Genomic DNA, 25297 nt, shown 5'->3' with positions numbered 1-25297 from the left:
CATTGAGCATGATATAGCTGACAAAACGCCAAGCAGTAACAAGCACAGAATATTAAAGCTGAGGACTGCTACTCACATCGCTGAGCTGCTCGTTTACTTTGCGTGCCTGGACGTACACCTGCATGTCAGGCAGGCAAATCCACTGATGCAGATACTTGCGGTAGTTGATCTCGCTGACGGCATTCTGGGTACTGCGGGCTGACAGGATATCCAGCATATCTGGGGGTATATGATTTTTGGCCTTGGTCTTCTCATAGTTCTCCTTGTACAGACGCTGTAATGGTGGAAAAACAGATGGCCTGATAAAATCTATACAGGGACGCATGTTTGGTAATACAGAGCTAGTCTTACAACGCAGCCGCTGTATTGTTATGAAAAGCAATGCTGACACGTGGAAGATGAAAGGGATAAACAAATGGAGCTTACATCTAGGATCAGCTTTCCAGCTTTGACGCAACGAGCAGTTCCAGGATCGTCCTCGAGCGACTTGGGCAGACTGTAGAGAGATTTGAACTTCTCATAGTCTTCCTTGTACTTCACCTGAGTGGGAGAGAGGATTCATGTTGTCTCGTAAAGGTCAGCGGTTGAACTTGAATGTGAGGGAAAATCCTTGCATAATAACTCACAGAGCTGAGAATAATCTTCTGCTGCTTGGCGTGCTGTAAAGCGTTTGAGTCATGTGGAATCTGGTAACTCTTTGCTTTGATTTTGTCCCAGGCAGAAGTGTAGTTTTTCTGTTGACAGAAACACAGAACATCATCACATGCACATGTCATTTATAAATATCTTAATTTCTCACCAGCGACTGGAAGAGAGATATGTTTATCTCCACTTACGTTGCTGAAGATGTATTTGAAGTTTAGGCATCTGGCGTAATCGTGGGTATCCAGAACGGTGGTATATATGTGCTTCTCCTTTTGATAGGCCTCTCTGTAGTTGAGCTGTCAATGACAAATGTTTATTTAATCAACCCAGTAGGAGTTAAAAAGTGAAACACTAACTTTTTCTCTTTTAAAAGTGCACATCACTCACCTCACTGGCCCAGGTGTGACCCAGGACAGCAGTCACATAAGATGGGGTGTCCGTCACAATCGAGTAATTGTTGAACTCTTTCTTGGCATTCTCTCTGTATTTAAGCTATATGGGAATATATTATATGGGTAAATTATTATAAAGTCTTATAAACCATACACTATGAAAAATAATTCAGTAATCTCGTGTTTTTACTCACATCACTTTGCAGCTCGTAGGACTTCTTGGCACGAACGATCTCTGGTGTGTCCCAAATGTAGCAACCAATACCCTTCATCCAGTTGAGATCATCCTTATAAAACACCTATCAAATGACAATAAACAAAGGGCACCATCATATGTTTGCTTGCAGACAGATTTGTCATTAACGATTCTCTAATTTTAAAAACTTTTTAGAGCCTTCTTATAGGGTCCCCCCATGATACTTTTGTTCATTTTATGAGACACTGCATAAGGGGAAATTAAAGAAAAGTACTTCAATTTGCCATGTAAAATATATCAGATAAAATATACCTGATATTAGTGATTAGTGTTACAAAACTGCTCGTTAGTGTTCTAGGGTTAAATAGAAGGGTTTTTATGAAATTTAATTGAACACAAATCCCATATATAAAACATTTTGCATGATGTCTACATAGCTCATTTTAAAGTGCTTGATGCGATGTGAGTTTATTCAGGATCTTGCACAACAATCAGGTAAAAGCAGACAGTAGATGTGCACAGAAGGACCTACATCACTGAGGATTTCATTGGTCTTGCGGGCACGAATGGCGTCCTCCTGCTCAGGATGGCAAGTCCACTGGTGCAGGTAGGTGCGGTAAAGAACATCACTCAGCATGTCCTGGCACCGCTTAGCTACCTGGTTAGCGATGATGTCAGATGGGATATGGACTTTGGTCTTGGTGTGGTGGTAGTCTTTCTGGTAGACCCTCTGTTTAGACACCCAAATGATAGAAAGTTACCGATCAACAGAGTAAAACAGATTAATCTGGAGAAAATGTCACAAAAGCACTAAAATACTTTTAAAAACAAAAGTTGTCAAGATGCATTTGTATTGACCTCAGGAGAATTTAGAAACAATAATAATTCAGTAGTAATTCAAACAAATACCCTCTTCTGTATTCTAATATGCAGCCTATGATACTGAAGATATTCTGATTGCAAATGATAGTTCTCTTACATCCAGACTTATAGATTCTTTCTACTTTGTGGCACATACAGTATCGAGTGGCATCTAACATATTATATTAGTCATCTTCTTTTTTCAGCTACTCCCTTTAGATATCACCACAGCAGGTCATCTGACTCCATCTGACCCTATCCACCCTGTCCAAGATATCCAGTATCCCTCCTCTGCACATGTCCAAACCATCTCAGCCTCTCTAACTTTGTCTCCAGTAGTTCAACCTGAGCTGTCCCTCTGATGTACTCATTTCTAATCCTGTCCATCCTGGTCACTCCCAGTGAAAATCTTCAGCTGAGCCTCCTGTCTTTTTGGCAGTGCCACCGTTCTCCAAATCATTCATCACAGCAGGTCTCACTACCATCTTGTAAACCTTTCCTTTCATGCTTGCTGCTATCCTTCTATCTAATATATTTTATTAATAATGGTTTCTAATTTCACAGTGCATTGTATTGTGTGTATTGCTTTGTAGTATTAAGATGCCTTTAAACTACATTGTTTGTTTGTTTTTTAAATTTCTTACCAGTGGCTTGCCCTTTTCCTGTTGTCCACAGCGCACCACTTCAGGGAAGTCCACCAGGGTTCCAGCCATGTAGTGACCTTTGGCCTTTTCGTGGGAATCCTTGTACTTGACCTAATTGGATCCAGAATAATAAATGTCTCAATAATACAAGAATAAAATATGGGATGTAATTCGATGTAATCTTATCACTGCTTTGAAGAAATATATGATACTCACATCACTGGCAATCTCCCTGCTCTTCTTGCAGCTGAGCAGTGGGATGTATTCATGGTTCAGCTGGTAGCTTGTAGCCTTAGATGTGTCCCATTGTGATTTGTAGAGTTTCTGAGACCATGGACACACAAAGGTTAAGAAAAGCCTGATACAATATGTATATACAACAAATAACTTATAAGAAATAAATTATAAATGAAGACAGGATTTGATGCTTATTTTACGTTACCTCACTGATGTTCTTAGCCATCTCCCTGCTATGGGCCAGTTGAGGAGTATCATCTGAGCCAATATAATGACCCTTTTCTGCATTGAAAGTCTCTTTGTACTTCAGCTATTGAAAGAAAAAAAAAAGACTTTTCTAAATTATTGCTCATCACTATTCCAGTTGAGATAAAACATTTTACATATTAGATATTTGCATACATCACTCAGGTTGGCAGCATTGATCTTTGCCAAGACTATCTCAGGCCGGTCTACAACCAGGGTGAATTTTCCAAAGGCCTCTTTGGCATTCTTCTTGTAATGTCTCTGTAAATAAAACAGAGCATCAAAGTAAGACACAATGTCTAAAAACTAATCAACATGTAATTAAAAATAAAAAATAGCTAAAATGCAGTGAGCGTACATCATTGAGAATCTCCTGGGCCTTCTTGACCTTGACGTGTTCAACAGAGTCAGCTGCTACCCAGCCGCAGCCTCGGAGCCATTCCAGATCGGCCTTATACACGTGCTGGAGATTGAAAGTAAGATGCATGTTAGGAAGTCAAGACAAGTTTTTGTCAGATTATTATGTGAATGTGATTAATAAGTACAAATGTGCTGGCTCACATTGCTTTGCAGATCATAGGCTTTGCGAGCCTGGATAACATCGTTCTGGTCTGGCAGACAGGTCCACTGGTGCAGGCGAGTTCTGTAGTTGTCATCGTTGACCTGCATCTGGCATTTCTTGGCCAGTTCAAACTGCAGCATGTCCACTGGCAGGTTGAACTTGGTCTTGGACTTGTTGAAGTCCTTCTTGTACAGAGCATCACTGGCGATCTTGGCTGAGTTCACAGCCAGCACGAGCAGAGGGTCGTCCTGGATGCTGCGAGCACCGATGTGGTGGCCCACCTGCTTACGGTATGCCTCTAGGTAATTATGCTACAAGACAGGCAAAAAAACAAAACATTAATTTTGCCACATTATTGGGTTCTCAGTTAAATCAAACTTGATTATACTTTATCCTACCACTTACATGGCTTTGCACTTTAGTTGTCTGGATGCACTGCTTGATTGGTACAGCATCTGGAGGCATGAAATACCCTGTAGCTTTGACCTTATCCCATTCTTTGGTGTACAGTTTCTACAAAAGAGAGAAAGCTATTATAGGCATCTCATAAAATATCAGTTATTCTGCTAATAAGAAGACTGGGATTTGTACAATGCAGAACATTGTTAAATTGAAATATGCAGGAAATGCCTCATATAAGAAACCAGTCTTACCGGGTGAATGTTCTTCGCCACTTCTCTCGCTGTGGCAAGAACTGGTGTGTCCACCAGTGAGTACTTGGTCTTGTCCTGGTGCCAGGCTTCACGATATTTAGCCTGAGGAGAGTGAGAGATCAAAATGTGGCTACACTTAAAATCTACCACTAGCATTATACTGCCAAATGGTTTACATTAAAAAAAGAATAGTCAAAACTTAACCAAACAGTATTTCAATAGCAGGTAATAATCCCCACCTCATTGAGGACTTCAGCGGCATTCCTGGCACAGACCAAGTCAACTCTGTCAGCTGGAACCATGAATTGCTGTTGATCCAACTTGACCCGATAGCCTCTCTATACAAGAAAGTATTTATTGGGCATACACATACACTTTTTTTTTTTTTTAATGCATTCAAAAAGTTTTATATTTGTAAGTGTTACTTACATCAGCCAGGATCTTCTGTGCATGCTTCACCTTTACCACATCCACACACTCATGTGGCATCCATCCACATCCACGTAACCACTCCATATCAGCTTTGTACACAGCCTGAGGAAACATTTGAAACATGGTAACTGCATCCTCTGGTGTATTATTTGGGCAGTAATGCAGAAATTAGTACTATACTTTTCTATCAGAATGGTGACCAAGAAGCAAATAACAATAACTAAATTTCTGAAAAAAGAGCCAGATGGTTGTCTTAAAAAAACAAACAAAAACAAAGCATTCTACAAGTTTAGCATATTTGTATAAACTTCTAGAACAGTATTGGGGGGGAGGATCCAAAAATGTCTTGTATCCATTGTGAAAAAATAAAAAGTAAAATATGTGTTTGGCTGCTAAATTAGTCCAAAATGTATATTTTATGAATCTTTATTTTCTGTTAATTTCTGACTACACTGAGACTTTTGACTGGTAATGCACTACCCATGTGCACAACTATAAACTTACATCACTCTGGAGATCATAAGCCTTTCTAGCCTGAACCACATCATTGGAGTCTGGCAGGCAGGTCCACTGGTGCAGGTGAGTTCTGTAGTTGAAGTCGTTGACTTGGATCTGGCATTTCTTGGCCAGTTCCAGATTGAGCATGTCCACTGGCAGATGGAATTTGGTCTTGGACTTGTTGAAGTCCTTCTTGTACAGAGCATCACTGGCAATCTTGGCTGAGTTCAGAGCCAGCATGATCAAGGGGTCGTCATTGACGCTGCGAGCACCGATGTGGTGGCCCACCTGCCTACGGTATCCTGTCTTGTACTTGTACTAAAGGAGAGAAAGGAAAGGTTAATCAAAATTCAGCAAGTAGATCATTTCTTAATGCCTGATTTCTTTTAACTTACATCACTGCTGATATCTCTGGAAGCTTTAGCCTTCAGCACAGAGATAGCATCTTCCTTGATATGGTAAGCTTTTGCCTTCTGGTCATCCCATGCCTTTGTGTACAGTTTCTGCACAGCACAAGAAATACAATTTAAAAAAATCAACAAATGAAGAACGCATCTACACTTGGAACCTTTATGTCAATTTAAAAACACTGAAACACTGGTACAGTAAATGCAAACCTACATTGCTGATATTAACAGCATTGCTCTTGGCGAGTTCAAAGGTCGGGGTGTCAGGTGGCACGTGAATGACAAGCTTCTCTTTATCCCACACTTCCCTATATTTCCTCTGTCAGAAAGAAAAAAATAAGAACATTAACTACTTCATGTTATACACTCATCTATACATTATAGATACATTTTGTATAGATATTTATATAAAATACTTAAGTTTTAAAATCCCCCAGAAAACAAGAATTTACAGGAAGATGTCACTCACATCACTGAGGATGTCAGCATTTTGCTTGGACAATACAATAGCCGGGAGGTCGACAACACTGGTAAACTTGACGGTACTTGGGGGCTGGCGATAGAGCCTCTCATTGAGGACAGTCTGGGCATGCTTAACTTTGACGACATCTACGCAGTCCTGAGGTGACCAGCCGCATCCTCTAAGCCACTCCAGATCAGATTTGTACACAGCCTAAAAACCAAAAATCAGTTTTAACACAACTAAATATGGAATTTGTTCTTGTATGGTTTGCCTCAAAACGGATGAACGTAGGTCCAACATGTACTTACATCACTCTGCAAATCGTAGACTTTTCTAGCCTGCACTACATCACTGGAGTCTGGCAGGCACGTCCACTGGTGTAAGTAAGTTCTGTAGTTGAAATCATTCACTTGCTGCTGGCATTTCTTTGCCAGTTCAACTGTCAGCATGTCTACTGGGAGGTGGAACTTGGTCTTGGTCTTGTTAAAGTCCTTCTTATAGACATTGTCACTGGCGATCTTAGCTGCATGAGCGGCCAGCATAATCAGCGGATCATCCTTCACACTGAGAGCACCAATGTGATGGCCACACTGCCTGCGGAAACCAGCCTTGTATTTGTACTGAAAATCCAGATAGAAATAATTTGATCAGTATCATAAGAAATTCCAAATAATACTACAGTACTGTGGGAAAACAAACAACAACAACAACAACAAAAAAAGTCTAGAGCCTGAAAAATAAAACAAAATGTAAATAAGGAAATACAAACTTACATCACTGATGATGTCTCTGGAAGCTTTGGCAGCTAAAACAGAGACTGCATCCTTGGGAAGGAAGTAGCCCTTGTTGATCATTTCCTTATAGCCCTCACGATAAAATTTCTGTGGGGGGAAAAGAATGATGATTTAGGGTTTCATGTTCTATACACCATAATATAAAAAAGTGGAGTGACTATGACGAGGAAGACAGTTAGCTTATTAAGATACAAAACATAGTGATTTCAATCATAGTGATACTAACAGGTTGTAAAAACTATATACAAAGAGACTGCATTACCAGACTGGTGTTGAGTTTATTCTGCTGGGCCAAGAGGATCTCTGGGGTGTCAGGCATCACATGAATGGTGGTCTTATCCTTCTCCCAGGCAGCAATGTAGGCTTTCTGTGAAAAGCAGAATAAATATACTTAGTATGCATATAATGACTAAAAAAACCTACCAAATAAAAACATTTTTTAACAGTATTTTCTTTGGCGTCACACAAAGAGAGCCTAATATATGCTTGCCAGAAATTTGATGTATCATTTTTAGAGATCCTGCTCCCACTGAAATAATAATGGAATAGATGTGCTATCGTTACCTTGTCCATAACCTGGGCATTAGCCTGAGCAAGAGCATATGGCATGTCAGTTGTTTTAGCAGTGAACTTGAAGTTGCTGGGATGCTGACGATACTTTCTATCGCTCAGGATCTCTGCTGCTTTCTTGGCTTTTTCCACATCAACCGAACCAATTGGCACCCATCCCACTCCCTTGATCCATTCCATGTCAGCCTTGTACACAGCCTGCAAGAAGAAGGAAAAGAATAACCATGGGCCACAGCTACAGAAAAGCCTACAATACAAAAGAAAAGAAAAAAAGAGCCCAATGTTCAATAAAATGTAATAAGTACTTACATCACTCTGTAGGTTATAAGCCTTTCTGGCCTGGACCACATCATTGGAGTCTGGCAGACAGGTCCAGTTGTGCAGGTGGGTTCTGTAGTTGAAGTCGTTGACTTGGATCTGGCATTTCTTGGCCAGTTCCAAATTGAGCATGTCCACTGGCAGGTTGAACTTGGTCTTGGACTTGTTGAAGTCCTTCTTGTACAGAGCATCACTGGCAATCTTGGCTGAGTTCAGAGCCAGCACGATCAAGGGGTCATCGTGGACGCTGAGGGCCCCAATGTGGTGACCGACCTGCTTCCGGTATCCCGTCTTGTACTTGTACTGTGTGGCGAGAAAGTGTGAAATGATAGTTGATGGGATCAATCTAAGCAATTGAAGTCAATAATAGAGAAGAAAAAAGATGTTACGTACATCGCTGATGATTTCTCTGGCACGTTTGGCAGCAACAACAGAGACCGCATCAGGCTTAAGGTTATAGCCCTTTCTGAACATATCCTCAACGGCTTCCTTGTATATTTTCTGAAGAAAAAAAGAAAAGGAATACATCAATTTAATCTGGTAATTCTCAAGATTATCATCTTTTTAACAACTGATACATGAGAACATGTATTGAAAGGACTATTTCTAAATTATTATTCCTTTCAATTTGCCATTTTTGTATTTTGCTAAACTTTTCAAGAACCACAGGTAAATATTTGATAACAATATTTGAATCCTTTGAAATCCGAATATACATATACATTTATGTATGGAATACATGTTTATCTGCTCACAAAAATCTATTCTATCTACTTGAGTTTTATTTTCTTCATTTCTACAGTCATTGTCCTACTTATTGAATATGCTTTTGTCAAGATCCTTAGCATTATTGTTTATTTTACATTTATTTATTTGTATTTTCTTTATTGAAGCCATTTACTCTGCAAGGAATCTATGTAACATTTTTTTCACAATGTGTTTAATTTTATCTGTGGTAAAAGAACCTACCTCCAATTTGGGGGAAAAAAAGTAAAAACATGAACAGATGAATTAACAGTAAAATGGGAATGCAAAAAACAAGATAAAGTCAAACTAGGTAAAAAGTACCTTGCTGATGTTGTAAGCATTAGCTTTGGAAAGCAGCAGCTCAGGGATGTCAGCGGGCACATGAGTCTTAATCTTTTCAGCCTCCCAAGCAGCAATGTAGTTTCTCTGTGGTGAGAACCAGAAAAGAGAAAATAAAACAAAAAGTGTAATCAACATGGAAAGGGCTTAACTGTAGAGGAAAATCAATTAAATTACGAATATGAGATGCTTTACCTTATTTATGATGTCAGCATTTGTTTTGGCTAAGATCATGGGCATGGAAGTCATGTCTGTCTTATATTTCAGTGTGTCTGGTTTCTGCTTGTAGAGACGGTCGCTGAGAATTTTTGCAGCGTTCTTGGCCTTCAGCACGTCTAGTGATCCGATGGGGATCCATCCAACACCAACAATCTCATCCAAATCAGCTTTGTATACAGCCTAGCCAGAAAAGCATACATGTATCAGAATGTCAGAACACACGAATACTGGCATAATCAGTAGCATGTTTCATTGACTGTGTCACAAAAGGACTCACATCACTCTGGAGATCATAGGCTTTGCGAGCCTGGACCACATCATTGGAGTCTGGCAGGCAGGTCCACTGGTGCAGGTGAGTTCTGTAGTTGAAGTCGTTGACTTGGATCTGGCATTTCTTGGCCAGTTCCAGATTGAGCATGTCCACTGGCAGGTGGAACTTGGTCTTGGACTTGTTGAAGTCCTTCTTGTACAGAGCGTCACTGGCGATCTTGGCTGAGTTCAGAGCCAGCATGATCAGGGGGTCGTCCTGGACGCTGCGAGCACCGATGTGGTGCCCAACCTGCTTGCGGTATCCTGTCTTGTACTTGTACTGGATGAAATCAGCCAAAAATGATTGTTACAACTAGAACATTACTTAAATTATGTAAGGGTGTCAGTGACCAGACACATGGCACAGGACAACCACTTACGTCACTGATGATTTCCCTGGAGGCCTTAGCAGCCTTTACAGAGACTGCATCAACAGGAAGGAAATAACCTTTCTTGATGGTTTCTTCGTATCCTTGTCTGTATAGTTTCTGCAAAATAAGATGTGTGAATACTTTTAGGTTAATTAACAATGTTCTACTGCTAGCACCTAGTTACAGGATAATAAGGTTTGCGGTAGGGCCCTGTTTAAAGGACCATATTCATAGACTCTTATGTAAGGATATCAACCTTCTAGTAACTCAAGCCAGTGTACTCTGAATGAGGCCTAAAGTCTAAATAAGCAGATATGACTGTCAGCAGGTATTTTCCAAATCTTATGCAAATTACTTTAAAAATTTAAAATATTTTGAAACAACTCTTGTACAGATAAAGCTGACATAACACATTAAATAACAATCTAATGGTTTGTAAAAGAAATGATATTAACTCTGCTCATGTTGACTGCATTTTGTTGAGAGAGGAGGATCTCAGGAGTGTCAGGATTAATGTGCAGCTTGGTTTTGTCCTTCTCCCATGCTTCAATGTAGAGGCGCTGGAAAACATACAAATAATGCAGTGTTAATTAATGCTGCTGAAAAAAAAATGCTAACCAGAGAGATGCGGCCCTTTAAGGCTATACAATGATGAATTCTACCTTGTTCATGGTTGAGGCATTATTCTTTGCCAGGACGATGTTCATGGCATCTATTGGGCTTGTGAAGTGAACCTTGCTGGGATGCTGGCGGTACTTTCTTTCATTCAAAATCTCTGCAGCCTTCTTAGCTTTCTCCACATCAAGCGAGCCAATGGGGACCCAACCTAGGCCCTGGAGCCACTTCAGATCAGCCTTGTACACAGCCTGGGATGCACAGCAGAACAGAATTCAATTTGTGATATAGTTCACAGCACAAACACAGAATGAAAGACCATCATAAAGAATCATGAAATCTATTCTTACATCACTCTGTAGGTCATATGCATGTCTGGCCTGGACCACATCATTGGAGTCTGGCAGGCAGGTCCACTGGTGCAGGTGAGTTCTGTAGTTGAAGTCGTTGACTTGGATCTGGCATTTCTTGGCCAGTTCCAGATTGAGCATGTCCACTGGCAGGTGGAACCTGGTCTTGGACTTGTTGAAGTCCTTCTTGTACAGAGCATCACTGGCAATCTTGGCTGAGTTCAGAGCCAGCATGAGCAGAGGGTCGTCCTGGACGCTGCGTGCACCAATGTGGTGACCGACCTGTTTACGGTATCCTGTCTTGTACTTGTACTGGATAAAAAAATAAAATAATATTATTAGTGCCTTTAAACAGTTTTATAGAGTCCAATATCAAAGGTAATAATAATTGTACTATTGTTAAACTTTTCATTTAAATAGTTCAAATAAAACACGCACATCACTGGCAATGTCCCTGGAAGATCTGGCTGCAATAATGGAAATGGCATCATTGCGTATATCATATCCCTTCTTCTTGGAATCTTCATATGCCTGTTTGTACTTTTTCTGTAAAAGAAACAAAATAATCCCACAGATATAAGTTATATGAGCTCAAGATTGAAATTGATACATAGATTTGTGCACCACAAATGTCTACACACCAAGCTGTAGTTAAAGTTGTTGGCTTTGGCTAGAAGAACATCCATAGCATCAGGCATGACGTGGATCTTTGTCTTCTCATTCTCCCAGGCTTCAATGTATGCTCTCTGCGAAATGGAAAAATATGGATTCACATTATGAACCATGATGGTATGCACAGAGTAATTTCTTTGTCAGCAGTTCACCAAAGTTATTCTGTATTAGTTACACTTTACTGCATTTCATGTGTTACTGAAATTTTACCTTGTTCATAATCTGAGCATTGCTCTTAGCCAGTGCTATGGGCATGTCTTCAGTGCTGACTTTAAACTTGTAGTTGCTCGGGGGCTGACGATACTTCTTCTCACTCAGAATCTCACCAGCTTTCTTCACCTTCTCAACATCCAGTGAACCTATTGGCACCCATCCAATACCCTGCAAAATCTTGAGGTCCTCCTTGTACACAGCCTGGAAAAAAGTATATATGTATATAATTGTTATTATAGATGGCAGCTAATAGAAACAACATAAAGAAGAAACACTATGATTTCCTGCAATATAAATTATAAATATGCACTCACATCACTCTGTAGGTCATATGCATGTCTGGCCTGGACCACATCATTGGAGTCTGGCAGGCAGGTCCACTGGTGCAGGTGAGTTCTGTAGTTGAAGTCGTTGACTTGGATCTGGCATTTCTTGGCCAGTTCCAGATTGAGCATGTCCACTGGCAGGTTGAACTTGGTCTTGGACTTGTTGAAGTCCTTCTTGTACAGAGCATCACTGGCAATCTTGGCTGAGTTCAGAGCCAGCATGAGCAGAGGGTCGTCCTGGACGCTGCGTGCACCAATGTGGTGACCGACCTGTTTACGGTATCCTGTCTTGTACTTGTACTGGATTAAAAAAAAAATAATAATATTATTAGTGCCTTTAAACAGTTTTATACATGCTATACAATGGATTTTAAAAAATGTTATTCATTTATATATTACTAAACCTCTATCGTCTAATATCAAAGGTATAATAATTGTACTATTATTACACTTTTCATTTAAATAGTTCAAATAAAACACGCACATCACTGGCAATGTCCCTGGAAGATCTGGCTGCAATAATGGAAATGGCATCATTGCGTATATCATATCCCTTCTTCTTGGAATCTTCATATGCCTGTTTGTACTTTTTCTGTAAAAGAAACAAAATAATCCCACAGATATAAGTTATATGAGCTCAAGATTGAAATTGATACATAGATTTGTGCACAACAAATGTCTACACACCAAGCTGTAGTTAACATTGTTGGCTTTGGCTAGAAGAACATCCATAGCATCAGGCATGACGTGGATCTTTGTCTTCTCATTCTCCCAGGCTTCAATGTATGCTCTCTGCGAAATGGAAAAATATGTATTCACATTATGAACCATGATGGTATGCACAGAGTAATTTCTTTGTCAGCAGTTCACCAAAGTTATTCTGTATTAGTTACACTTTACTGCATTTCATGTGTTACTGAAATTTTACCTTGTTCATAATCTGAGCATTGCTCTTAGCCAGTGCTATGGGCATGTCTTCAGTGCTGACTTTAAACTTGTAGTTGCTCGGGGGCTGACGATACTTCTTCTCACTCAGAATCTCACCAGCTTTCTTCACCTTCTCAACATCCAGTGAACCTATTGGCACCCATCCAATACCCTGCAAAATCTTGAGGTCCTCCTTGTACACAGCCTGGGAAAAAGTATATATGTATATAATTGTTATTATAGATGGCAGCTAATAGAAACAACATAAAGAAGAAACTCTATGATTTCCTGCAATATAAATTATAAATATACACTCACATCACTCTGTAGGTCATATGCATGTCTGGCCTGGACCACATCATTGGAGTCTGGCAGGCAGGTCCACTGGTGCAGGTGAGTTCTGTAGTTGAAGTCGTTGACTTGGATCTGGCATTTCTTGGCCAGTTCCAGATTGAGCATGTCCACTGGCAGGTGGAACCTGGTCTTGGACTTGTTGAAGTCCTTCTTGTACAGAGCATCACTGGCAATCTTGGCTGAGTTCAGAGCCAGCATGAGCAGAGGGTCGTCCTGGATGCTGCGAGCACCGATGTGGTGACCGACCTGTTTACGGTATCCTGTCTTGTACTTGTACTGGATAAAAAAATAAATTAATATTATTAGTGCCTTTAAATAGTTTTATAGAGTCCAATATCAAAGGTAATAATAATTGTACTATTATTGCACTTTTCATTTAAATAATTGAAGTAAAACACACACATCACTGGCAATGTCCCTGGAAGATCTGGCTGCAATTATGGAAATGGCATCATTGCGTATATCATATCCCTTCTTTTTGGAATCTTCATATGCCTGTTTGTACTTTTTCTGTAAAAGAAACAAAATAATCCCACAGATATAAGTTATATGAGCTCAAGACTGAAATGGATACATAGATTTGTGCACCACAAATGTCTACACACCAAGCTGTAGTTAACATTGTTGGCTTTGGCTAGAAGAACATCCATAGCATCAGGCATGACGTGGATCTTTGTCTTGTCATTCTCCCAGGCTTCAATGTATGCTTTCTGCAGTAACACAAACAAACAATATGAGAAAGTACCTACAATGTGCCCTGTAAATGTACGAATTTTACAGTAAATTAATTTATATACAGCATTCCAGTATAGCTGATGGAGGTTTTAAATGTGATTTCATACCTTGTTCATAATCTGAGCATTGCTCTTAGCCAGTGCTATGGGCATGTCTTCAGTGCTGACTTTAAACTTGTAGTTGCTCGGGGGCTGACGATACTTCTTCTCACTCAGAATCTCACCAGCTTTCTTCACCTTCTCAACATCCAGTGAACCTATTGGCACCCATCCAATACCCTGCAACATCTTCAGATCCTCCTTGTACACAGCCTTGAGGAAACAATACAAGAAAGATTTTTTATGGTAGAAGCAGATAAAAACATAATATAATTTTTAAAAAATGAGTCCTATCATTCCTGCAATGTAAATTATCAAAATATACTCACATCACTCTGTATGTCATATGCATGTCTGGCCTGGACCACATCATTGGAATCTGGCAGGCAGGTCCAGTTGTGCAGGTGAGTTCTGTAGTTGAAGTCGTTGACCTGGATCTGGTTCTTCTTGGCCAGTTCAAAGGCCATCATGTCCACTGGCAGGTTGAACTTGGTCTTGGACTTGTTGAAGTCCTTCTTGTACAGAGCATCACTGGCAATCTTGGCTGAGTTCAGAGCCAGCATGAGCAGAGGGTCGTCCTGGATGCTGAGAGCACCGATGTGGTGACCGACCTGTTTACGGTATCCTGTCTTGTACTTGTACTAAAAAAAAAAGCAATATTGAGAGTTTTAATCACCAAACAGTATATTAGAATAAATATTTACAGAAGGTAGAACAATAAAGAAATATAAACTGACACATACATCACTAGCAATTGCAGTGGAGGCTTTGGCAGCTTGGACTGCAATGGCGTCACCACGAACATGATGGCCTTTCTTCTTGGATAGTTCATTATCAAGCTTGTAGAGTTTCTGTAGCAAGAAAGAATGTACAGTTTCACAAAGGAAACCATCTCTACCTTCAAATGTACATACTAATATGAAAAATTAACATATCATGCCATACCTCACTGTAATTTTTCCTGTTTTCTCTTGCTAGAACAATGCCCATTGCATCAGGCATGACATGGATTGAAGTCTTGTCTTTTTCCCAGGCTTTGATGTAGGATTGCTAAAAAACAAAATGCACTTGTTGGTTGAATTTGACAGACATAAACAGAAAATAGTTTTCAGTCAGATTCATGACAAGTGCTCTTCAGTACCTTATCCATAATCTGGTTGTTGGCAGTGGCCAGGGCCAGGTCCATAGAGTGCATGTCTTTGGTGAAAGTGAACTTGGTAGGATGCTGACGATATAGCTTCTCACTGAGGGCCTTCTCTGCTGCTTTTACTTTCTCAACATCCAGCGATCCAATAGGGACCCATCCTATTCCTTTTACGTACTGCTCATAATCACTCTTGTACTGGTTCTGCAGGAAATGCACAAGTGTTTCTTTCACACTGCAGCACAGCTACATACAGTATTGGTAACAACTGTGCAAAACTGTTATTTGTTCAAACATTTTTACATACATCACTGGCGATGAGCTGCATGTTACGAGCCAGTTCCAGGTTCATGGCATCAGGCATGAGAGCATTGCTGTGCTGAATCTGTCTGTATCCAGCCATAGTCTGAGCAGCAGAAGCTTGCTTGGCATGGACCACACTCAGCATGTCCACTGGGGAGTGATACTTCAGCTTGGCCTTGTGGTAGTCCTTCTTGTAGTTCCTGTCACTTTGTATTTTAGCCACCTCCATGTAGTGAACCAGCAGAGGATCATCTTGGAGGCTACGGAAGCCAACGTGATGGCCTCTCGCCTTCTCATAGGCCAATTTGTACTTGTACTGTAATAATAAATATATACTCATTTAACATGTGTGATGGGTTGTAGAAAATAAACTTCTTGATTTGCTACAGTAATTTTTACATACATTACTGGCAATCGTGGTGCCAGCCTTGGCAGCCAAAATGGGGATAGCGTCTGCTTTGAGGTTGTAGCCTTTATTGGCCATCTGCACCAAACCAGCTTTGTAAAGTTTCTGAAGAGACATAAAATGAAGATAAGTGATATGCAAAAATAACAATGTACTACATAAAACATTTCAATAGATTCCCCCTACATTGCTCATATTGAGTGCATTAGCCTTTGCCAGAAGAATCTCAGGAGAGTCTGGCATGATATGAACAGTCAGTTTGTCCTTTTCCCACGCTGCAGTGTATGCTTTCTGCAAGTAAAGACATTAGAAAAAATAAATCAATAGTGACAGTTATGAATAATGTTTTTTGAAGCAATGTTTTATGGCTCTGTTCTTCAATTACTGTTGAAAGATTGCACCTTGTTCATGATCTGGTTGTTGGCAGTAGCCAAAGCCAAGTCCATGGAGTCCATCAACTTGCTGTACTTGTAGTTGGATGGATGAGCACGGTACTTCTTTTCACTCAGAATTTGACCGCCAACTTTAGCTGTCTCAACTGCAAGTGAGCCAATAGGGACCCATCCTATTCCTTTTACGTACTGCTCATAATCACTCTTGTACTGGTTCTGCAAGAAATGCACAAGTGTTTCTTTCACACTGCAGCACAGCTACATACAGTATTGGTAACAACTGCGCGAAACTGTTATTTGTTCAAACATTTTTACATACATCACTGGCGATGAGCTGCATGTTACGAGCCAGTTCCAGGTTCATGGCATCAGGCATGAGAGCATTGCTGTGCTGAATCTGTCTGTATCCAGCCATAGTCTGAGCAGCAGAAGCCTGCTTGGCATGGACCACACTCAGCATGTCCACCGGGGTGTGATACTTCAGCTTGGCCTTGTGGTAGTCCTTCTTGTAGTTTCTGTCACTCTGCATTTTGGCCACCTCCATGTAGTGAACCAGCAGAGGATCATCTTGGAGGCTACGGAAGCCAACGTGATGGCCTCTTGCTTTCTCATAGGCCAATTTGTACTTGTACTGTAATAATAAATATATACTCATTTAGCATGTGTGATGAGTTGTAGGAAATAAACTTCTTGACTTGCTACATGACTTTATTTTCTACTTACATTACTGGCAATCGTGGTGCCAGCCTTGGCAGCCAAAATGGGGATAGCGTCTGCTTTGAGGTTGTAGCCTTTATTGGCCATCTCCACCAAACCAGCTTTGTAAAGTTTCTGTGAGGACGGTGACAGAAAGGTCACTATACAGACAACAAACATACATATATTACATAGCCATGACTGTTGGCATAAGGGTGAGCTATAGATAACAAATAATAGAAATAATAGAATAAATAAGAACAAATATCATTTGTAATGCCTTACATTGCTCATGTTCAGAGCATTAGCCTTTGCCAGCAGAACATCTGGAGCATCTGGCATGATGTGGGTGGTCAATTTGTCCTTCTCCCAGGCTGCAGTGTATGCTTTCTGCAAGTTAAGAAATCAAAAAAACAAGTAAATAATGACGCTTGTCATGAAGATTACTATTTCTATTTTGTGACCCTACACATTGCATCTGAACATGCTGCACCTTGTTCATGATCTTGTTGTTGGCAGTAGCCAGAGCCAAGTCCATAGAGTCCATCAGTTTGCTAAACTTGAATTTTGATGGATGAGTGCGGTACCTCTTTTCACTCTGAATCTCACCACCAACTTTGGCAGTTTCAACACCAAGTGAGCCAATAGGGACCCATCCAATGCCTTTGACATAGTTATTATAGTCAGATTTGTAGTCATTCTGAGAAAAAAAAATATCACAATGAAGTCATGATACAAATTGGTTACAAAGTAAAGATTAATGAATTTTTGTATTTTAAACCTGGTTTTGAGTCTTTAAAGAAAAAAAAAAAAAGTCACCCATACGACTATCGCTGCTACTCACATCACTTGTCTGGATGTTCATGGTTCGACACAACTGCAGGTGTAGGTTGTCAGGAAGAAGCAAGTAGCTGTGAGGGATCTTCTTGTATCCAGTCATAGTCTGAACAGCAGAAGCCTGCTTGGCTTGGACCACACTCAGCATGTCCACTGGGGTGTGATACTTCAGCTTGGCCTTGTGGTAGTCCTTCTTGTAGTTCTTATCACTTTGCATTCTAGCAACATCCATGTAGTGAACCAGCAGAGGATCATCCTGGAGGCTGCGGAAGCCAACGTGATGGCCTCTCGCCTTCTCATAATCTTTTTTGTACTGGACCTAAAACAAAAAAGGAAAATTACAAAGTTATGTACAGATTCATTCTTTTTCTACATTAGTTAAATTTATTTTATAATTTATCACATACATTGCTGGCGATATGCCTGCCATGCTTGGCATGCACAACGGAAATAGCATCAGGCTTCATGTCATATCCCTTGGCAATGTCTTCTAGCCATTTGTGCTTGTAGTGACTCTGCAAATAAACAGCAAAGTGTTACAACAATTATGCTCATACACACTTGGAATTTCAGGAAATTCATATTAATTTGACTTAAATAAAATATTCTGTGCTCTAACCTCGCTTATAGTCTGGGCATTAAACTTAGCCTGGAGGAACTCAGGGCTGTCAGGTGGCAGATGGTAGGTGTGCATGAACTTCTCCCCAGAAGCTTTGTATGCAGTCTAGTCAGAAGAAAAAAGAAACAACAGTAAATTTTTCAAATATTTTTGTGTAAGCAATAATATTTCATCATATATTAGGATCAGATAAAAAACACAGTGTCTTCTGTCAAGAAAAAGCATTCTTACTATGTTCATCTGTTTAGTGTTGCTCATAGCCAGAGTCATGTTCATGGCATCAGTCTTGCTTGTGAAATGGAAATTACTGGGATGCTGGCGGTATTTTCTTTCATCCAGCGCAGCGCTAGCAGTTTTGGCTTTTTCAACATCCAGAGAACCAATGGGAACCCACCCTATACCTTTAGAGTAGTTGTTGTAATCTGACTTGTAGACATTCTGTGGGCATTTAGAGAAAATCAAATTTTACAGAGGGTTGCGACTATAATATATATATATATAATGCTATATACATGTTGTGCTAGCATTACACCAATGTTTAGAAATCTAAAGGTGAAAGAAGAATACACAAATACACACATCACTCTGAATCTCCATCATGTTGCGATACAGCTGCAAGTGCATGTTGTCAGGAAGAAGCAAGAAGCTGTGGGGGATCTTCTTGTATCCAGTCATAGTCTGAACAGCAGAAGCCTGCTTGGCTTGGACCACACTGAGCATGTCCACTGGGGTGTGATACTTCAGCTTGGCCTTGTGGTAGTCCTTCTTGTAGTTCTTATCACTTTGCATCTTAGCCACTTGCATGTAGTGAACCAGCAGAGGATCATCCTGAAGGCTGCGGAAGCCAACATGTTTGCCCTTTTCCTTCTCATAAGCCAGCTTATACTTGTACTGTATTAAAAAAAAAAAAAAAAAAAGCCTTATAAGTAATATTATTAAAAGTATTAACATTTGAAAATTATTATGAAGAGTATCTTTACAACTTACATTACTGGCAATGTTTCTTGAAGTCTTGGCTGCTACAATGGGAATGGCGTCTTCTTTCATATGATGTCCTTTGAGCAGATCTTGGCGGTGAGAATAAGTGTAAAAGTTCTAAACACAAAAAATATATATATATTACCAGTGTCTGCATATGTTTCGTGTGTGCATAAAAGAAAATAATACACAAATCTGAAACCAACCTGGCTGATGTTGGCAGCATTGTATCTGGCTTGCAGAAATTGAGGGGCATCAGGGGGGAGATGGTAAGTGTGCATGAACTTCTCTCCACTGGCTTTGTACTCTTTCTGTATAATTACAGTGAAGGCATGGATTTAGTTCTTCTCTGAAAAGGAATTCACAAACTAAAGGGCTTACATATATTTTAGCATAAATTATTTTGTTTCTTCCTTCTCACCACATTCATGATCTTGGCATTGGTCTTGGCCAGCTCCATGCTCATAGAGTCAGTGAGACTGGTGAACTTGATGGTGTCGGGGTGCTGCCGGTACTTTTTCTCATTCAGAGCTGCTCCTGCTGCCTTGGCTTTTTCAACATCCAGGGAACCAATTGGAACCCAGCCAATTCCCTTGACTGATGTCTCATAATCCATCTTATAGTTGTGCTGGAAAATGGAATAAAACCGAAAAAAGTATAATCAGACCAAATACCATTTTTAGACAAACCATAACATGTATACTATCATAAAGTCACAAACATTCAATGTCAACATACATCACTGGCATTGTAGTTCATGTTGCGAGCAAGTTCGAGACCCATGGCATCAGGCAGCAGAAAGTATTTATGGTGCTGCTGCTTGTAGCCAGCCATAGTCTGCACTGTTGAGGCATGTTTAGCATGAACCACACTCAGCATGTCCACTGGGGAGTGATACTTCAGCTTGATCTTGTGGTAGTCCTTCTTGTAGTTCTTGTCACTCTGCATTTTGGCCACCTCCATGTAGTGAACCAGCAGAGGATCATCCTGGAGACTACGGAAGCCAACGTGATGGCCTCTCGCCTTCTGGTAAGCCTTTTTGTACTGGACCTAGGAGTTAAAGTGCATATAGCATATTTAGTTATTTAGCATTTAAATAATTTTAACAATTATGTACAGTACCAGTTAAAATGTAAAAAGTACAGCAGACTTGGTAAAATGCCTCTTCAGTCTTTCAGAAAACTTACATCACTGACAGCATGTCTGGCTGCTTTGGCAGCGATAACAGGGATGGCATCAGGCTTCATGTCATAACCCTTAGCAATCAGCTCCTGCCAAGCAAGCTTGTAGTAATTCTGAAATTACACAAATGAACAACAACAAAACATATAAACCCTTATTTAGAGCATGTATCCATTAGAGATTTACACAAACACATACTGTCGCACCTATTTAAATGTACCCAAAATTACTGTATTAAAAGGCAGCTATGAAAAATATTTTATTCAAATTAGAATGTGCTTTCTTTCAGTTCCTTTACGTGTGTTCATCACCTTGCTGATGTTGTAGGCATTGCACTTGGCCTGAAGGAACTCTGGGACATCAGGGGGCAGAGAGTACTTCTGATGGATCTCTTCTAGGCCTCGCTTGTAGAACAGCTATAAAGACAACAAACAAAGGAGTCATAGGGCAGAGATCACAATTAAATCAAAGTAAGAGCAAAAACAAGTGAAGGGATCTTGGAAAAGTGCAAAAGGATTTCTTTCTCCAGTAGTAGTGAACTCACATCACTCCTCTGAAGCTGGTTGACTTTGGCCTGCATCATGATGGGGTGGTCATCAATAGAGGTGAATGGGATCTTGTCTGGGTGTGTTCTGTATTTTTTCTGAATGGAATAAGTACATAAGTAAATGAATTAACATATTATGTAAGTGACATATCACCTCTGAAATATGCCATTTTTGTAATTACCAAGAGAGCAGTTTTAAAGAAGGCAGCAGCCTCGTTTCACTCATACCTCGTTAAGGATCTCAGCAGCTTTCTTAGCCTTTTCCACTTCCATGGAGCCATAGGGGACCCATGGGGTACCTTTGGTATAGTTGTTGTAGTCAGCCTTGTACTCATTCTTTGATGCAGAGAAACACACAAACAAAAACAAAACAAATGGTGGTGAATATATAACCTCATAATAACACATTAGTACACGTTTTTATATTATTATTAAAAGCCAAACTTTTAACTATCAGCAATCAGAGATTACAAAGTCTGTTTGTACTCACATCACTCTGGATGGCATTGGCTTTCTTGGCCAGATCGAGCAGAACACTGTCGTGGGGAAGGAAATAGTTGGCGCTGATGCTCCTGTAACCGGCCATGCTGGAAATCGCCTGGGATTTCTTAGCCAAGGTGACTGACATCATATCCAGTGGTGTATGGTACTTGGTCTTTAGTTTTTCATAGCCTTTTTTGTATTCACGCTGTGGAAATATTAGTGAAAGACTGATAAAGTGTCCTTTTTATTTAGCTCTCATAAATTAATATTTAGCAAAATATGATATAAGCTTACATCACTCTGGATTTTGGCCACATGGACGGAGTGCAGCATCTTTGGATCGTCGTTGATGCTGAGGGCTCCAACCATCTTTCCCTTGTTCTTCTCAAACTCCTTTTTATATTTAACCTATGAACAGAGATCATTGTGCATTAGAATGTATAAAAGGTACTGCAACTAATTTATCTCCTAAAGCAAAGAAATACAAACACAAAGGCTGATACTGTAGCATACAGTACTTACGTCGCTGACGATGTTTGTGTGAGCACGGGCAGCGAGGATTGAGATAGCGTCGCCCTTGATTTCAAACTTTTTCGCTTTGCTTTTCTCCCAATCATACTTATAACAGTTCTGCGAGGAGAAAATATGCCATTCAGGACATTAAACCCATGACAAATCAAAGCTGAGACCAATTAAATTTTAGAGGCCACCAAAAATCAGCAGTTACTCACATCACTGAGGTTAAAAGCGTTAACTCTGGACTGGATGAAAAAGGGATAGTCTGAGGGGAGAGTATTCTTCATCTTTGTTTCCTCGTACTTTGCCTTGTAGTTTAACTGCAGAAGAACAAAGTGATTAAAAAAAAATTGGTGTCATATGTAAAACATGGCTCAGGGTAGGATCGAGAGTTTCTGATTTTATGCCACTGGAGGGCAGTAGTGTGCTATCAGGACTCAGAGATATTGACTGTTCCTTTCTCTACCTCCCCCAGCCCCCTCTGATCACAGGGTTTATTCTGGGCCAGCTGAATGCTTGTTTCTATTTATACTACAGAGAAATGGCTCTCCAGTTTCCATGGTGCCCATAGAAAGGCATCTGGGCTTCACGGATGATTGAGCAAATTTAAAGGTGATTTGCATATCTAGGAGAAGTGGTTCGACACTAGCTAATGATTGCAACAATTTTAGGCAATGGATGTGGAAAAAAATGGGAGCTTATGAGATATCACACCAGTTTAAAATCTAAAGTTTGCTGTATTAGCATCAAGATGAAGTGGTCCAAAAATGGTACATACATCACTTAGCTGTTTGGCGTTGATGGCGGCTTGAACCAGAACAGGTGAATCCACCACTTGTGTAAATTTCACTGTGTCTGGATGTTTCCGGTAAACTTTCTGAAAGTCAAAGCATTACAACAAAAATAATAATTGGCACAGAAATAAACATCCTAAAGTGATTCTGGATCCATTTTATTACAAAGAGATATCTTATAAACTGTGACTACTCACATCACTGCAGTGCTGAAGCTTCTTCACTGCTTCGTATTCAGGTGTAATTGTTTGAGGAAAGAAGCATCTGGTTTTAATGTCTTCATATTCTGCTTTATATTGGTGCTGTGAAATACAAAAAGCAAATATTATATTGTGAGCAAAGACATTTGGATTTGGAAAAACAAAGGAAATTCACAAACCTCGCTCTTCATTTCCTCTACTTTCTGGCAGTGAAGCATATAAAGGTCCTCATAGCTGCCAATGTAGTGGCCCTTCACCTCATTGTCATACTTATCTTTGTAATGCGTCTAAAATCAGGAGTCAAAATGCACGTATTAAAAGGGAAACATAACTGGATCATAATAAAAGAGAGAATTTTAACTCATTGGGCTTTCTTACATCACTGAACTGCTTAAGTATTGAGTCCATCTGAAACTTGGGTGTGTCACAGTAGTTGATGCTGAAACCCCTGGATTTCTCATAGTTAGCCTTATATACTTTCTGCAAGGAAAAAAGCAAAAATGATGGTTAGTCAAACAAAGATGAAAAAAATACATGAACAGCCACATAAATAAACTGCTTTTGTGGTACAGGAGAAACTCAAAGAGTCATAACATAAATACGTCAAACCCTTTTTATCAGTTAACTCACTGTATGTAAGAGAACACCGCAAGTAACTCTGAGGAGGTTTAATAAGTTAATAATATAACAACGTGTATAGAAGACACCATATATTATTTCTCCACAGAGATCTATAGACACATACATCACTGAGGATAGTGCCAGCGTATCTGAGTTGCCTCAATAGAGGATTCTCTGTGGCAGGGAGCGTGTTGTAGTCAGATTGTGCTTTTGTCTTCTCATACTCCTTCTTGTATTGGACCTAAAGACAGAAGCAGATCAATATGAGTTTAAAAAAAAAAAAAAAAAAAAAAAAGAGGAAAGTGTGATAATGAGGTATGTTCACAAGGTTCAAAATGATGGCACAGTCAGTTGGCAAACCAAGAAGTGTGTCTTTGTCATTTCTTAAAATGATGCAGGTCTGCCTTACGTACCTTATGTGAATGTGTGGGTGGCTATGAGGTGCAAAGGAACTGAAAAGCTTTGTCACACAGACTCATATATTATTACCGCGTACTAGTAAAGCTACACACTGAGTATGTGTGGTGACAGTAAAACTAAATGTAGATCTCTCAGTCATGCAGTGTGGGCAGAATACAGTGCATCCCTGCGTCAGAATGGACTCAGGCTGTTGACTCACACGCTGCTCTGAGACATGGGTCAACTCTCTGTCGTGTCTTCCACATGAGATAGGACCTATAAAAATACTGTGATACCTTTGTGTTTGTGTTTTTGTGCTTACCTCACTAGCAGCAATACGAGCCTTCTTGTTTGTCTCATAAGTGGGCGTTTCTGTTTGCATGAAATAAATTTGGTCTTTTGTATTCTCATAATGTTGAGTGTATCTTCTCTGAAAAGTAAACACACAACAGTTACGTACGGAAAAATGACCCCCAAAAAAAAAAAAAAGCAACAATCTGCAAACCCTTTCCTTGACCTCTTACATCACTCAAGTTCTCCATTGCCACCCTGGCAATAGCCACGTCGAAGTAGGGAGTCTCACACCACTGACCCTTCACATTTTTATTGTAATCTTCCTTGTACTTAAGCTGTGAGGAACAAATAACAATCAACATTAGAAGATATTATTTTAGATTAAAGGATACATTTCCATAAATAACCATTATCTATAATATTTTCATGTTTATAAAAACACATAGGAAATGACTGGAATCCCCGTAATTCGAACCTATTGTTAGCCTCTCCCTCCCAGCTTAGTGTTGCTACTAATATCCCAGAGCAGGTGGACTGTTATCCCTTGCCCAGGGTTGGCTGAGGTCTGGGAGTCCTGTTTCTATGGGTGCAATGTGCAAGGCCCTCCTAAAATAATGGCCTTTTTTTCAGATTTATCAGAAAACACAAAAAACTGAACTAAATATTGATTAAAAAAAATGTTTAAATGACTTA

The 25297-nt window shown here is 39.9% G+C and overlaps 1 protein-coding gene across 3 annotated transcripts in view; it reads right to left on the bottom strand.

The window, feature by feature from the left end:
• Window positions 1–25297, bottom strand: part of neb (nebulin) — a 55682-nt gene that overhangs the window by 23689 nt on the left and 6696 nt on the right. For all 3 annotated transcript variants that reach the window (XM_030757403.1, XM_030757405.1, XM_030757404.1), the window contains 81 exons: window positions 24835–24939; window positions 24633–24740; window positions 24036–24152; window positions 23669–23770; window positions 23470–23577; window positions 23288–23392; window positions 23075–23173; window positions 22512–22616; window positions 22303–22410; window positions 22075–22188; window positions 21788–21985; window positions 21526–21633; window positions 21295–21393; window positions 21062–21166; window positions 20756–20863; window positions 20307–20618; window positions 19990–20196; window positions 19775–19879; window positions 19578–19685; window positions 19170–19481; window positions 18822–19028; window positions 18591–18695; window positions 18379–18486; window positions 17979–18290; window positions 17628–17834; window positions 17420–17524; window positions 17162–17269; window positions 16758–17069; window positions 16448–16654; window positions 16233–16337; window positions 16044–16151; window positions 15645–15956; window positions 15335–15541; window positions 15139–15243; window positions 14937–15044; window positions 14523–14834; window positions 14203–14406; window positions 13966–14070; window positions 13763–13870; window positions 13325–13636; window positions 13008–13211; window positions 12767–12871; window positions 12564–12671; window positions 12068–12379; window positions 11751–11954; window positions 11510–11614; window positions 11307–11414; window positions 10869–11180; window positions 10566–10769; window positions 10359–10463; window positions 9913–10020; window positions 9501–9812; window positions 9200–9403; window positions 8987–9091; window positions 8312–8419; window positions 7910–8221; window positions 7595–7798; window positions 7293–7397; window positions 7010–7117; window positions 6545–6856; window positions 6243–6446; window positions 5988–6092; window positions 5762–5869; window positions 5373–5684; window positions 4866–4970; window positions 4676–4774; window positions 4437–4538; window positions 4189–4296; window positions 3783–4094; window positions 3580–3684; window positions 3378–3482; window positions 3181–3285; window positions 2955–3062; window positions 2739–2849; window positions 1766–1963; window positions 1232–1336; window positions 1033–1137; window positions 837–941; window positions 627–734; window positions 427–540; window positions 77–274 (listed from right to left, as the gene is read on the bottom strand). In XM_030757403.1, coding sequence (XP_030613263.1) covers window positions 77–274; window positions 427–540; window positions 627–734; window positions 837–941; window positions 1033–1137; window positions 1232–1336; window positions 1766–1963; window positions 2739–2849; window positions 2955–3062; window positions 3181–3285; window positions 3378–3482; window positions 3580–3684; window positions 3783–4094; window positions 4189–4296; window positions 4437–4538; window positions 4676–4774; window positions 4866–4970; window positions 5373–5684; window positions 5762–5869; window positions 5988–6092; window positions 6243–6446; window positions 6545–6856; window positions 7010–7117; window positions 7293–7397; window positions 7595–7798; window positions 7910–8221; window positions 8312–8419; window positions 8987–9091; window positions 9200–9403; window positions 9501–9812; window positions 9913–10020; window positions 10359–10463; window positions 10566–10769; window positions 10869–11180; window positions 11307–11414; window positions 11510–11614; window positions 11751–11954; window positions 12068–12379; window positions 12564–12671; window positions 12767–12871; window positions 13008–13211; window positions 13325–13636; window positions 13763–13870; window positions 13966–14070; window positions 14203–14406; window positions 14523–14834; window positions 14937–15044; window positions 15139–15243; window positions 15335–15541; window positions 15645–15956; window positions 16044–16151; window positions 16233–16337; window positions 16448–16654; window positions 16758–17069; window positions 17162–17269; window positions 17420–17524; window positions 17628–17834; window positions 17979–18290; window positions 18379–18486; window positions 18591–18695; window positions 18822–19028; window positions 19170–19481; window positions 19578–19685; window positions 19775–19879; window positions 19990–20196; window positions 20307–20618; window positions 20756–20863; window positions 21062–21166; window positions 21295–21393; window positions 21526–21633; window positions 21788–21985; window positions 22075–22188; window positions 22303–22410; window positions 22512–22616; window positions 23075–23173; window positions 23288–23392; window positions 23470–23577; window positions 23669–23770; window positions 24036–24152; window positions 24633–24740; window positions 24835–24939 — 12957 coding nt within the window. The remainder of the gene's footprint in view (window positions 1–76; window positions 275–426; window positions 541–626; window positions 735–836; window positions 942–1032; window positions 1138–1231; window positions 1337–1765; window positions 1964–2738; window positions 2850–2954; window positions 3063–3180; window positions 3286–3377; window positions 3483–3579; window positions 3685–3782; window positions 4095–4188; window positions 4297–4436; window positions 4539–4675; window positions 4775–4865; window positions 4971–5372; window positions 5685–5761; window positions 5870–5987; window positions 6093–6242; window positions 6447–6544; window positions 6857–7009; window positions 7118–7292; window positions 7398–7594; window positions 7799–7909; window positions 8222–8311; window positions 8420–8986; window positions 9092–9199; window positions 9404–9500; window positions 9813–9912; window positions 10021–10358; window positions 10464–10565; window positions 10770–10868; window positions 11181–11306; window positions 11415–11509; window positions 11615–11750; window positions 11955–12067; window positions 12380–12563; window positions 12672–12766; window positions 12872–13007; window positions 13212–13324; window positions 13637–13762; window positions 13871–13965; window positions 14071–14202; window positions 14407–14522; window positions 14835–14936; window positions 15045–15138; window positions 15244–15334; window positions 15542–15644; window positions 15957–16043; window positions 16152–16232; window positions 16338–16447; window positions 16655–16757; window positions 17070–17161; window positions 17270–17419; window positions 17525–17627; window positions 17835–17978; window positions 18291–18378; window positions 18487–18590; window positions 18696–18821; window positions 19029–19169; window positions 19482–19577; window positions 19686–19774; window positions 19880–19989; window positions 20197–20306; window positions 20619–20755; window positions 20864–21061; window positions 21167–21294; window positions 21394–21525; window positions 21634–21787; window positions 21986–22074; window positions 22189–22302; window positions 22411–22511; window positions 22617–23074; window positions 23174–23287; window positions 23393–23469; window positions 23578–23668; window positions 23771–24035; window positions 24153–24632; window positions 24741–24834; window positions 24940–25297) is intronic.

This window comes from Archocentrus centrarchus, chromosome 21, assembly GCF_007364275.1.
Source record: "Archocentrus centrarchus isolate MPI-CPG fArcCen1 chromosome 21, fArcCen1, whole genome shotgun sequence".
In the NCBI taxonomy this organism is placed as follows: Eukaryota; Metazoa; Chordata; class Actinopteri; order Cichliformes; family Cichlidae; genus Archocentrus; species Archocentrus centrarchus.
This window is presented reverse-complemented; position numbering and strand designations above follow the sequence as displayed.